Source organism: Lissotriton helveticus, chromosome 1_1 (assembly GCF_964261635.1).
Source record: "Lissotriton helveticus chromosome 1_1, aLisHel1.1, whole genome shotgun sequence".
NCBI lineage: Eukaryota > Metazoa > Chordata > Amphibia > Caudata > Salamandridae > Lissotriton > Lissotriton helveticus.
This window is the reverse complement of record NC_136057.1, coordinates 133,166,111-133,179,274: the sequence shown is the minus strand read 5'-3', so window position 1 is coordinate 133,179,274 and position 13,164 is coordinate 133,166,111. Positions and strand designations below refer to the sequence as shown.

Below are 13,164 nucleotides of genomic sequence, written 5' to 3'. Positions count from 1 at the left end.
ATTGATGGTGATGGTACTGGTGGTGGTGATGATATTGGTGGTGGTGGTATTGGTGGTGGTATTAGTGGTGGTGGTGGTACTGGTATTGGTGGTGGTGGTAGTGGTATTGGTGGTTGCAATGGTATTGGTGGTGGTGGTATTGGTCATGTTAGTATTGGTGTTGGTACTGGTGGTGGAAGTATTGATGGTGGTGGTATTGGTGATGATATTGGTGGTGGTATTGGTGGTGATATTCGTATTGGTGGTGGTATTGGTCGTATTATTGGTAGTATTGGTGGTGGTACTGGTGTTGGTACTGGTGGTGGAAGTATTGATGGTGGTGATATTGTTGGTGGTGATGATATTGGTGGTGGTGGTATTGGTGGTGGTATTAGTGGTGGTGGTGATATTGGTGGCGGTGGTACTGGTATTGGTGGTGGTAGTGGTATTGGTGATGGTAATGGTATTGGTGGTGGTGGTATTGATGGTGGTGATGATATTGGTGGTAGTATTGGTGGTATTAGTGGTGGTGGTGGTACTGGTATTGGTGGTGGCGGTAGTGGTATTGTGGTGGTAGTGGTATTGGTGGTGGTGGTATTGGTGATGTATCGGTGGTGGTATTGGTCATGGTATTGGTAGTATTGGTGGTGGTATTGGTGGTGGAAGTATTGATGGTGGTAGTATTGGTGGTAGTGACGGTGATGATATTGGTGGTGGTGGTATTGGTGGTGGTATCAATGGTGGTACTGTTCATGGTATTGGTAGTATTGGTGTTGGTACTGATGGTATTGGTGGTGGAAGTATTGATGGTTGTGGTATTGGTGATGGTGAACACACAGCCGACATGACTTTTTCCAGGCTTAACAACAGAGAGGTAGTTAGAAAACTGGTTCACGGCACGAAGCGTTGGTATACTCCTCATCATCAAAGAGAGTGAATTCAGTCCAGAGCGTCACAGTACGGATAGAGCTTGGCTTGAGAACCAATCTCCCTGTCCCATAAAGGAGTGTAAAGGGAGGAGCCAGGACCTTGGTAAGTCCCTAACCCTTGATTTTTCCTGAAGCGATCAAAAGAGCAGAGGGACCGTCCGTCCCAAAGTGATTTTGTTTTTTCATCGTGGTATTGGCGGTGGTGGAATTGGTGGTGGTGGTATTGGTGGTGGGATGGGAGATGGTGGTATTGGGAGTGGTATTGGTGGTGGAGGTGTTTGTGGTGGTGGTGTTAGTGGTATTGGTGGTGGTGGTTGTATTCGTTTAGTGGTATTGGTAGTGGTGGAGGTGGTGGTATTGATGGTGGTTGTGGGGGTACTGGTGGTGCTATTGGTGGTGGTGGTAAGAGAAACTCAATAAAGTAAATAGTGCTTACAGACTAAATAACAGGTCCTGTGTAACACCCGAAGTAAAAAAGGCCAGTTGCCATGGGATGGTACAAATGAAGACAATGCTGTGCTAAGGAGGGACTAAGAAGCCAATTAACGAATCTGAGGGCAGCATTTATGAAAGACAATGACACAAGCCAATGAAAAATATCAGAGGAGAGGGGGCGCAACTTCTCTCCCATATTCCACTACAGCAGTCTCACAGACATGCCGCTGTCGCTAGGCTCGACCTAAAAAATAGTCCCAAAACAATAGCTAAAATGTGGGTGCTGTGTAGGTTTACAGTAATAGGCTGTTGATCTCTGGGAAGGTTAATCACTGGAAGAGTAATGATGTATGCAATCCCTTGTCAAATGGTGATAAGGAAAAATGGAGTAAGATGGTTGCAGTCAATGGCAAGCCTATAAGCACGCAGAAACCCATGATGTAGATACACTATGGTTCGGTTCGAGACAGCTCATTCGTGGCTGACATTTGAACTGTTTATTGCATTTGCTCAGATAGTTTTTTTTTACTTTTATTTTGGTTTACTTTGCTTCAAGTTTGGTACGATCAGGTGCGTTTTATTTGTTATTTTTTTACAATTCTGTTTATTAGGCAGTATGCAACTAAACGCCCAGTCAAAGGGCAATAAAGATTAGGACATGACTGGCATACATCATCATGCATTTTTGTATTTTTTTCTTCATCATTAGTGTCAAAAATAAACCTTCAAACAGTAGTTAAAGACATAAACATCAACATAACGTGTATGTATCTCTTCAACTCTTATGAGAATAAGTTCAGGAGTACAGTTTCAACCATTTACCATCAGCCCGTCCATCGCTCCGTCACAGTCCACAAATTATTAAGGGTACTCAACCCGTCAAGTTCCCACACCTCAAATCTTGTCTAACACAACACGACTGGACCATTTGACTAATTCGTAGGGGTCCGAGTCAGCCATTGAAGAATGTGTGGCTCAAGTGGAGAAGAGTGGCTCATAGGTTAGAGGAGGCAGACCCTGAAGCAGAGGTCAGACCCGGGACCAGGGTTCAATTCCCGACGCAGCAGGGTCTTGAGCCCAAATGTCCACGGACTTGATAATTCTCGCTTCGGTGCCTACTCGAATCACGGGTTCACACTCTGCAACTCTGGGCAATAGCTTGCTTAATCTCCACTACGGCCCCCCGCGGCGGGATGCCTGGCTTACACCTTGGGGATGCCCAGTAGGGGTTATCTCACAGGGAAAAAGCCAGGACGGGTTCCCAAAGCAAGCGCCTTGAGACCTTTCGGTGATAAGGCGCTATATAATAACCTTTGACATTTGACATTGACACACTTGTACTTATCATGGTACAATCCTGAGCATTTTGAGTATTCTCTCCCTGCATATGCGAGGTTACTCCATCCTGAGTAATATGCATGCCTCCCAGAAATTCAGCCCAGACATCTAGATCTTCCTGCAGCTTACCATTTGTACGATTAACTCCCATGAGCACTTCCTCTGCAGTCGCCCAACCTATTAGGTCCTCGCGCCACTGTGCGACTGAAAGAGCCCTGGTGCCCATCCACCCAATGGCTGCTCTTCTATTTGCCAGCACCAAGGCGAGCTGCAGAAACTTCAATTGCATCTTCCCTTTCTTGGGTCTCGCAATAATACCCAATAGGCATGTTTGGGGGGGGGGTTATTTCTTAACTGCATCATCACCCGTTGCCAGTACTCTGGTACCCTCTGGCAGTCCCATGACATGTGCAAAAATGCGGCACCCTCATACCCACAGTGGGGGGCGGGTCGCCCCCTTGCCCATGTACATCTTACAACATTTAATATAGCCTTATAGCCCGCCGTAGAGGGCTATACCGGCTATTTAAGTCCCTCTCCCTTATAGCTATAAGGCTATTAGAACATTCTGCCTCTATAGGGCAGAATGTTCTAACAAAAAAGAATAAAGCTTTATGGGAGCGTGAGGGGGTTAGAATCCCCTCAGGCTCCTTGAAGCCTTTGTTCACAGCCAGAGCTGTGAACAAAGAAACATTGGAATGTTGGAGCTCCGGGCTTATACCAGCCATTATAAGCCCGGAGCACTCCATTGTTTTCAATGAAGCTCCCAACATTCCAATGTTCTAATAGGTGTTACATATGTTCGGTGTAGAAAGTTAAAATGAATTAAGTTTAATCTAGCTTTACAAGAAACTTTCATTACCAGGTCGCTCGCCGCCAGCCAATCAGAATTGGCCAGCGGGCCCGCAACTCTCACTCCCATGCTCTCCGTGCTAATGGTCAGCTTTAAGTGTTTGGTAAAGGTGGTCACCAAATGTCTTGCCGACCCTATAGTCTGCATCAATTGTAACGTATCTGACACCCGTAAAGTGGCCCAAACCTGTTGCGCCGTGAGGGCCAACCTAGCAATCTGTAGAAAAAGTGGCATTCACAGCTAGTCAGGGCAGCAGGAGGACGCTAACGGTTTCATGGCTTCAGGCCCCCATTCATTGCCCTGTCACCAGGATTAACAACATTACCACTGCCATCGCGTATCTCTGCACCGCCCAGCAGTACAGCTTCTTACAGATTGCAACACTAATCGCAAAAGAAAATCTCTGCCCAACTGCCAGACCATCCACCAATTTCGTGCAAGTTCGGAGTACACTATTCAAATTGAACTACCAACAGTCTACCCAAGGGTATCTGTGGAATTAACAGATCCTTTGTTCGCCATTAACTAGCTCACCTATGTCCTGAAGATGAACCCCACTAATTGGGGTTGAAACGTCGTCGACCACTCTACAACATGAACTCCACTCACTATGTATAAGGTATTTATGGAGTTCAACTATATTGTTGTCAATGCAATGTCTTTTTAAAACTCCCTATCACTACTCGTGTCACGCTTTTTTCACTTAATGTGTGAGCACCTGAATACGAAGCATATTTGACAAATAAATGTCTGCCAGTTCCAGCCTTTCATGCTGTGCACCATGGGTGGAGTCAAAAAAACTGGCCCACGAACTGGCCTCAGCCAGAGGCCCATCGGCTGATGCCCGATTGCCCGCCTTACCAATCTGAGGTGAATATGGGATATCATTGAACCACACATAAGAAGCTCTACCAATGAGTACTCGCGTAGGTGCCATGAAGCAGTCTCTTCTCCCAGTTATCATCCTCAGTCACCCATTGCACTGCATGCTGCAGTTTGGAGGCATAGTAATAAAGCTCCAGGCCTGACAGGCTCGTACCATCCTCTAGCATATCCTCCTTGAGCTCAGGTCGAGCCATCCTGCTTCTCCCCCCGACCCAAACAAGAGAAATCAAGCTGTACAGCTGCTGAAATACTGCACATAGGACTGTGCCGTGTCGAATACATTCTGCATACAGACACCTGGGAAGAAACACCATCTTTGCAACAGCCACTCCCCCATCGCAGACAATGGCAAGGTGTTCCAGAAATGCACTGAGTTAGTCAATCTAGTCAATAGAGGCTCTATGCAATGCTCTTTTTGGATATGATTGGTACAGCCCGCCACAACTCCGTGATAGCGAAAGGAATCCGTCTTCCAACGCCGTCCCAATGGCGGTAAGTCTGTGCCCGGGTTCCCCACCAGTGTCCCCAAAGGGAAAAATAGAGATTTAGTTCTATTAATCTTTGATCCTACCACCTTCCCAAACGTTCCCAAATGTGTCAGGAGTTGCGGTACTGTCTCCTGTGGACGCTTTAGATTGAGCAAAACATTGTCCACATATAATGAGCCCATGTGCATTAAATCCCTAACTCTTATACCAACATCGCCCAGGACCATACGGAGGTTGACCGTCATCGTCTCCATTGCCAAAGCAAACAGCAGCGGTGAAAGTGGACATCCCTGGCGGGTGCTCCGTGGCACATTCCACTACGCACCCTCACCTTGGGCTCTGTGTAAAGGATCTGCACCCAATGACAGAAACGGGGTCCAATGCCCATCTTCCTTAGTACACACTGTAAGTAACCCCATTCTACAGTGTCAAGGGCCTTAGCTATGTCCAAGGATACCAACATTATAATAGACCTGAAGCACCCCCTTCTTTTAAATTCAGTCCTTTATGTTCATATTTCTCACATTGGGCGTGCAGTCACTCAAAATGCGCTCCGTCCCAAACATGCATTTGTAGAAATCATCATAAGAGTAGACACTACTGATTACGTGGATTACTTGATCACAAACGTGAATAAGGCCGTGCAACTCTTTTTGACTCGCAAACCGCTTGTCATACTCTTACAAGGATATCAACACCATTTCCATATCCCTGCCCTTGATCTCATGCAGCACTTGTGCTAGTCTACGCAGATTAAGAGCTGTCCTGTGCCCTGGTATAAAAACTCACTGGTCTTCAGGAACCAGTGTTCCCACCACCACCTTCAGTCGGGTCACCAGTATTTTACACAACACTTTTGTGTCCACATTCAACATTGTGAGGGGTCTGTATGACAAGGGCTCCTCCACATACCCCTAGCTTGGGCACCATACACACAAACCCCTCCAGGAGCAAGGGGGGTAATGCCCCTTCCTCATTTGCCTCCCAGCACACCACCATTTGTGGGCACTATATACTTGATTAAATTCTACAAAGAAGCCATACCCACCTGGCATTATCGCGCAACCCATGTACCTAGTTGTTTGTCTCATCTCCTCCAGAGTGAGGTCGGACACCAGCTCTTCCCACACAAGAGGCAGTAGCTCCGGGAGCTTCACCCCTGTCAGGTAGTCCATGACCGTCAAATCATCCCAGCTTCTCCTCTACCACACAAGTCCCTCAAGTGGCCCCTCACACTTCATTGATGACTCGTTGTGTGTTAGCAGAGTCAGTAAACCGAGCCACATATTTGCCGTTCCCAAGACGCAAACCAGTTGGCTATATGTGCATGTGTGGCTGAGTAACAGGAATATTCACACCTATCTGTATAGCATTCTCTCCACAGATCCACACAGTGCAGGTAACGTATGAGCTTTATGAGCATGCCTACCATACCTGGTTTAGTCATACCTCTAGAGGGCCGTCAATCTAGCACCAAGTCCAAGACCTAATTAAATTCCCCCACCCACAACAATCGATCTATCATATTATCTGTCACAAGGGATTGCAACCTAGGAAAGAACTCCCTATCGTCCATATTAGGGGCATATGTGTTCAAGATAGTCTCAGTCACTCCATCTAGGAGTCCTTGTACTAGGACATATTTACCCTGTGTGTCCGCCTGCGTGTTAAGCGGACGAAAGAGAGTCCCCAGGGGCACCCAGATAGCTACCCCTTGGGCATACGAGGAAAAAGTGGATGAATGCAACTGCCCCCTCCACTTTTTTTCGCAGTTTGATGGCTTCCAGTTCAGGGAAGAGTGTCTCCTGGAGACAGGCGTTCACCACTCCCATACGTCTTAAATACGAGTCGCTGTGTGTTAGCAGTAGTCCCATCCCCACGTCTGAGTGTCATAATGGGGGGTTTCTCATTCTCCCTCTTAAGCAACCATGCTAATAATGTACCTGATCTGTCCCCTTCCCTGTATAGCTTTTGTGTGTTTCCTTTTCTCGTGAACTTATTTAGTCAGTCCCATGTTTCACCCAAATATCTCCTTATACCCACCAAGGCCTCGGCCGCCTTCACACTCCAACTTCCTCCTGCTAAGCACCTGTTAAGTGTTGCTCAATTTTCCCGGGCATCTTACCTGGCCGCACCCCACGTTGGCTCAGATTTAAATAAAAAACATCTTAATTTTTCGGTCGAGCCAGAGTCAGCGCGCATGCGCTGCTCTGAGCCATTCTGTAGTGGAGTATGGAAGAGAAGCCCCGCCCCACTCTCTGCCCATATTTTTCATTGGCTTATGTTTTTGTCCTAGGTAATTTCAGGCTTCTGATTTCTTAATAGGCTTGTTAGTCCCCACTTACTACGGCCTTGTCTGCATTTGCAACCTCCCATGGCTACTGGCCCTTTTACTTCGGTTGTTACTCGGTACGTATTTTTAAGTCTGTAAGCACTACTTTCTTTAATGAGTTTTTAGTACTGCAGGCACAACATGCTTTCCTGACGCTTTTTTTAAATCCTCGATTTCCTGTTTCATCGGCAACACATACTTCTCAGTTTTAATGAATGTAAGCTTTGCAGCAACACCTTTTCTTGATTGCTTTCAGAGAATTCGAGTGCATGGTTGCTTAACTGCGTAACTCATGTATGAAAAACGGAAGCGCTGAAAAATTTTGGAAAGGAATCTATTTTGACACAAAAAAATAATGTATCTCTTTCTCCGAGCTGCCTAAAATGGGTTAGCAATAGAGGGTACTTGTAGTGTAATGTGTTATTTTGTTTTTTCTAGTCCAGAAATGTAGCCGTTTTTCTGTTTCGCCATCTTCCCATAGGTGGTCTACCCCCTATTACCCCATAGAAGTGGTAAAAACTCAACTGCGCTGGAGTCTCTTGGGAGAACACCCACCAGAAGTGATGTGTGCATCACGGTATCTGACTCTGCCCCCAGGATGGCTTTTTATTTGCACCATATGCTTTAGAGGCAATATCAGTTAAGCCTGGCCCTATTCTTCTACGCTTTAATGATTACAAGAAGAAACACTGAAACTTTATTTTCCCACATTCTGGGACGCATATGTCACTCACTGTCCTTATACTTGCTCATCACCTGGGCTGGTAGAGGATGAGCAGCACTGACATTCAGAATCCAGGCCTAGCATTCTGTGACTCCTGCTCAGGTGCTGCAAAGCTTTCTCCACTATGCAGAGAATCTGGGCCTTGAGGCTGATGCCTCCATCAGCAGTTAGTCCAGCAAGAAGTCATAAGCACCCAATCTCTTTGCTCATTGTTACCTTATGTGACTGTTTTAAAAACCATCATGATCTTTAAAGGCAAATAGCACTGTAAAAGCTTAGTGCTCTTTCTGGCATAGCCCAGTCCGTGTATGCACTGGGTGGAATTCACCGTCTTTGCTATTCGAGTTAGTAGGGGTATGCATCTTGTCTCTTGGCCATAATCAAACCAGTATACTAAATGAACTAACTTTACGGTAAAATGGTAGGTAATGGGGAATGCTTCCTTTGCAAGCTGTGAAGCGAAGGAAGAGTTATTTTGTTGTTGTTTTATATAGCGCAAACTAGACTGAAGAGCGCTTCACACGAGCACCAGTTTCGTTACAGATGGACACATTGATTTTTGTTAGGCACGGGGAGACTAATTGATTTGCCCAGAATCATAGGATGTTGTGTGTCGTTGCAGAGACTAGAACCCGGTTCCCCAGCTTCGAGGCTGATCGCTCTGGCTGATAGGCCACATCCTCTCTTGAACCTGGCTGAATAGATCTGGATGTACTGCTGTGCCTATCATTTTCAGGGATGGATAAGTGAAACTTGGACAGTAAGTACTGCGGGGCCCAATTCACAAATCAGGTTTTGAAAAAAGTCTTATATGTACTTATGGAGGCTTACTCCCTTGTTTGGCATGGATTTTTCACTTGCATGTGATTCACAAAGACTTTCAGTAAGACACCAAAGTTGAAACGTGTACCTTCCTTCTGCGGTGAGAGCCATTGTCAGATTGCAAGGGACTGTGCACTGTGTAGAGTATCACGGAGAGTGTGTTTAATAAAGGCTTTGTTAAAACCTAGAGTGGTCATATCTCTCACTCTTCAACAATGTCCCTCTTCAGATTGTCATACATGTGTTATATTCGTCAGGCGTGGCCTGACTGCGTGAAACGATGCAGCCACGGCCCATGTCATCCCTTAGTTTCATGGCATTCAGCCAGTCTCACAGTCGGTTTTAATGTCCCATGACAGAGGTTTGTTTTTTGGCCCCCTAAATACATTCCGTCATTGCATTTATATAAGAGTATCTGCAGTTTTCTATTTACCAGCTTTGCATATCCTTTCAGTGAACACGTAAGCATGGCTGTCTTTGGTGATTTCAATTTCTCTAAAATTGTTCAGTTTGCTAGGAGATTATAATCACATTTGGCCACATTGCTATCTGCTCACCAAATCCTGCGGCTTCTCAACAAACAGTAACAACACTGGGTCATCTGATTCTAACAAGAAATATAAACAAGTGTCTGAAGAAAATATTATTAGCTATTTTTATATTTGATTTTTGTAATCATCTTTTCTGAAATACTTCCCTCTAAAAAGTTCTAATATGGGTCTGACATCACCTTAGCTGGTGGGACAGGATTGTGTTGTAAGTTAGATATACAACTAAATAGAGCAGTTGGTTTATACCGGTGTTGTCTGGACGCTAATTGCAAAGAGCTGGCACACATATTCAATAAGTACCATGTTAACATGGTCAACAAAACTAGATGGAAGGTCACCTCAAACAGAAGTCTGTGACCCTCTTTGACCAGTCACAAACTTGTTCAGTCTGATGTAATCTTACTGAGTGCAAAAGTTAGTATTTTTACCCCAATCTATTTGGAAACAGTGTATTTTGGGCTAGAAATGCCATGTATTTTGTGTATAAAAAACAAGTGCAATCATAAAAGGCATTGTCATTTACAATACCAATAGGTCAAAGTTTCTAAAAATGCGAGACTATTGCATTGCAAATGCTTGTTTACATGGGAGACACGTCTCATCCATTTCCTTCTTTCAACTGAAGAGCAAGCTTCCGGGGATGTTATGCCTGTGAATCAGGTTGATGCCACTGGACACAGTGGTGACCAACACACTGTGCATCAGTGTTATTTTCAATGGCCTGTAAACCATTCCATCATGGAGGCCGTCATCGACAACTATTGCGATAGGTCGCAAGCTTCATTTCACACAGTATTTGCATCGTTAACTGCAGTTTATTAAATACCATTGACAGAAACATTCATTCTGAATTGTCAAAGTTGCCTTTCCAGTCGATACCGGTGATAACGTAACAGCAGCACACACGCATAACCAATCTGTACCCTGTGGTTGTTGCCCCAGAGTTCCTCATCTCTCATTACTCACATTTCATATTTCCCTTTATGTCTTTCCTGTTTCCCTTTGTTATGTTCCTGTGGCTCCCTCGCTTTCTTCCTCGCTCTTCTTAAGTTCTCCCTTCTATTCTATTACTAAATAAGGGCCCGATTTAGTTCTTGGCGGACGGGTTACTTCGTAACAACGGTGACGGATGTCCCATCCGCCAAAATGGAAATCTCATTATATCCTATGGGATTTATATTATGGCGGAAGGGCTATCCGTCAATGTTGTGATGGAGTAACCCGCCCACCAAGATCTAAATCAGACCCAAGTCCCTTTTGGTTCCTCCTGTCCTTAGGTTCTCCTAATCTGTTTTTTGTTGTTTCCTCATCCATGTATCTTCTCTAACCTGCTTGCTATGATTCCCTCAACTTCTACATTCCTCAAGTTCCTCTCATCTGCTTCACCTCACCTTTCTCATGTCTCTTCAGGCTACTCTCGCCATCCGCTCTTACCTCCCCCTCATGTCTCTTTAACAGGGGTGTCTTTGTAAAAAAAGAAGTAAGGGTCAGGGTGCAGCTTATTCCTCAGGAAGCCGCCGGTGCTCACACCATCCGCTGGCCCTTCGAGGTCTGCCAAATGCCAGCTCCAGCCCTTACTTCTAGCTACCACACTCATATAAGTGAGACATTTTGCAGTATTCCAAGCCAACTAGAGTTGTAAGAATGGACTAGACCCACTAGTCCATTGTGTTTTTTTAAAACTATAAATATATGGCACAATTAAAAACTTTGCTGGTGTTAAAATAAAGGAGACAGTGCCACTCTTTGGTGGACTGGCATCATAATGTGGCAGTTTTTATAAACAAGCGCTGGTACCAACGATCGGCCTACACAGGCGCAAATCAAGCATTTCTCTTCTCCAAACAACGATGCTTCCATTCTTCCCCTTCTTCTGAGGGCATTCTCCCCATCCCTCTCCTTTTTCCTTTCTTTTGAATGTTCTGTGAGTTGTAACATGTCTTAATTTCACTGAATTTCCTCTGTGTTTTGCCCTCTTGCCTGTTGTTTTCAGTGAGGGCAAGCAAAAGAAAGATCTGGTGAAAAGGGTCAGTCCTGCGGGACACCAATTGGGCGATCAGTAACTCCTTACATGCGAGGATCTGCTTGCATGACATAAGATGTTCGTGAGGAGCTTTCCAAATGCCCGCTTCTGCACGTACTGTACGGTAAAACTTGTGGTTAATTTGTGGAAAAATAAGGCCGGGGCTCTCGTCAGGAGGCCGCTGCATCTTGCACCAGCTCATTGCTCCTGTCAACGCCGCTTGTGACAGAACCAACAAAACTACTAACCATGAAACCCTAACGGTATGACAATTCAGACTACTCCAGCCCCCCAAAGCTACAGGAGTGACCTGGAGGGTAGTTATTAGGCATTTTTAAGGTATATTGAATTAATAACCAACTGTTGTTGTGCTTGTCTCTATGTTAGAAAAATAGCACCATCATGTGGTAGAGTGTCATAAGTGCCGGTGTTGACGATTTGGTGCCGGTTCCGAGCACTGGAAACCACTGGCTCAAATTAAGCACTGTCAGTGCTTAATTTGTACAACAATGAGTGCCAGGGCCCTCGTCATGATGCCCCTGTAGCTCGCACCACCCATTGCCCCTGCCTGTGCTGCCAATGACAGTGACAACACACAAATACTAACCACCACACTCCTACAAGTGTGAGAATTCAGACTATACCAGGCCCCCAGAGCTATAATAATGGCTTGGGTTGCAAGTGTTAGTGATTTGAATGTATATTTAATTAATGAACAACTGTTGTTGTGTTCATCTCTATATTGGGCAAACAGCGCAACTCTGTGGCAGACTCTAATAGGGGTGTTGACAAATAAGTGCTGGTGTCGAGCACTGGAACCGCCGGCCAAAATTAAGCACTGCTTCCCATCAATATCCTCCTAGTCTCTTGTCTTTGGTCTGAAGCTTTGAGGTCTTCGTTCCCTTCGACTAGTTACAGCTATCCTCTCACTTTGGCTCTCTTCGTTATTCCTGTGCCCCAAAGTACCCATGTATCCCCCCAGAGGACCTGTTCTGTTCTAAAAGGCTGGAGGCCTCTCCCCACCCCTGCAACAACTCCCAAGTTAGTCCAGCTGTGCTTGAATGGCAGGGACAGAAATCCACTTCTTCTTGGACTTGCAAAAGGCGATTTCCTGTTCGTAGTAAGCGGCCTCGTTGATGAAGAAAGGGTAGATGGTCGACTCGCCTTCATAGATGACCTCAGACCCATCCAGGGTCTGGAAGATGGGATCCCCAGGGTTTAGAGGAAGGAAATCCTTGTCCTGAAAAACAAACAAAAAGTAAGATTAGTTTCTGCCTAAATTGTGTGCCTAAAGTCAAATGCAAAGAGATTCGTCATTAAATGAGCTGGGATTAGAATCGAAGAGTTTGTGCAGCAGGAAGTGATGGATTCATGCTCCAATCCTAGGGCGCCATTCTTTCCTTACTTCGTGATTCCATCCACATTGCCTGATATTGCTAAACTAATTTGGGCAGAGAGTGGCTGTTGGGATTCATGCTGCACCATGATCTTACAATTGTCCAAGAGCCTACATCTATGCACCCATGGCGTTAAGTGGGATGAAAAAACTGCGAGGTCTCTCCAAGGGGTGTGGCTGATGTAATTAACCCTTTCTGTGCAAAGGATGTAATGATTACGTCCTCCGCCATGGTGGCCGTGGGTGGAGGATGTAACAGTTACGTCATCTGTGCACGTCCAGGAAATCCCTCTGCTGTACACAGCAGTGGGATTTCATTATTTTTTAAGCCTCGGGAGCAGGGGAAGGGCTTCCCCTGCCATTTGTATCAGGAGACCTGGTGAAATGTAAGGTGCAAGGTTTTGTGGCT

The 13,164-nt window shown here is 45.5% G+C and overlaps 1 protein-coding gene across 5 annotated transcripts in view; it reads right to left on the bottom strand.

Moving 5' to 3' along the window:
• Positions 1–9,816: 9,816 nt before the first annotated feature.
• Positions 9,817–13,164, bottom strand: part of LOC144770299 (N-acyl-aromatic-L-amino acid amidohydrolase (carboxylate-forming)-like) — a 370,744-nt gene continuing 367,396 nt past the window's right edge. For all 5 annotated transcript variants that reach the window (XM_078654826.1, XM_078654980.1, XM_078654905.1 and 2 more), the window contains one exon: positions 9,817–12,599. In XM_078654826.1, coding sequence (XP_078510952.1) covers positions 12,402–12,599 — 198 coding nt within the window. In that variant the 3' untranslated portion in view covers positions 9,817–12,401. The remainder of the gene's footprint in view (positions 12,600–13,164) is intronic.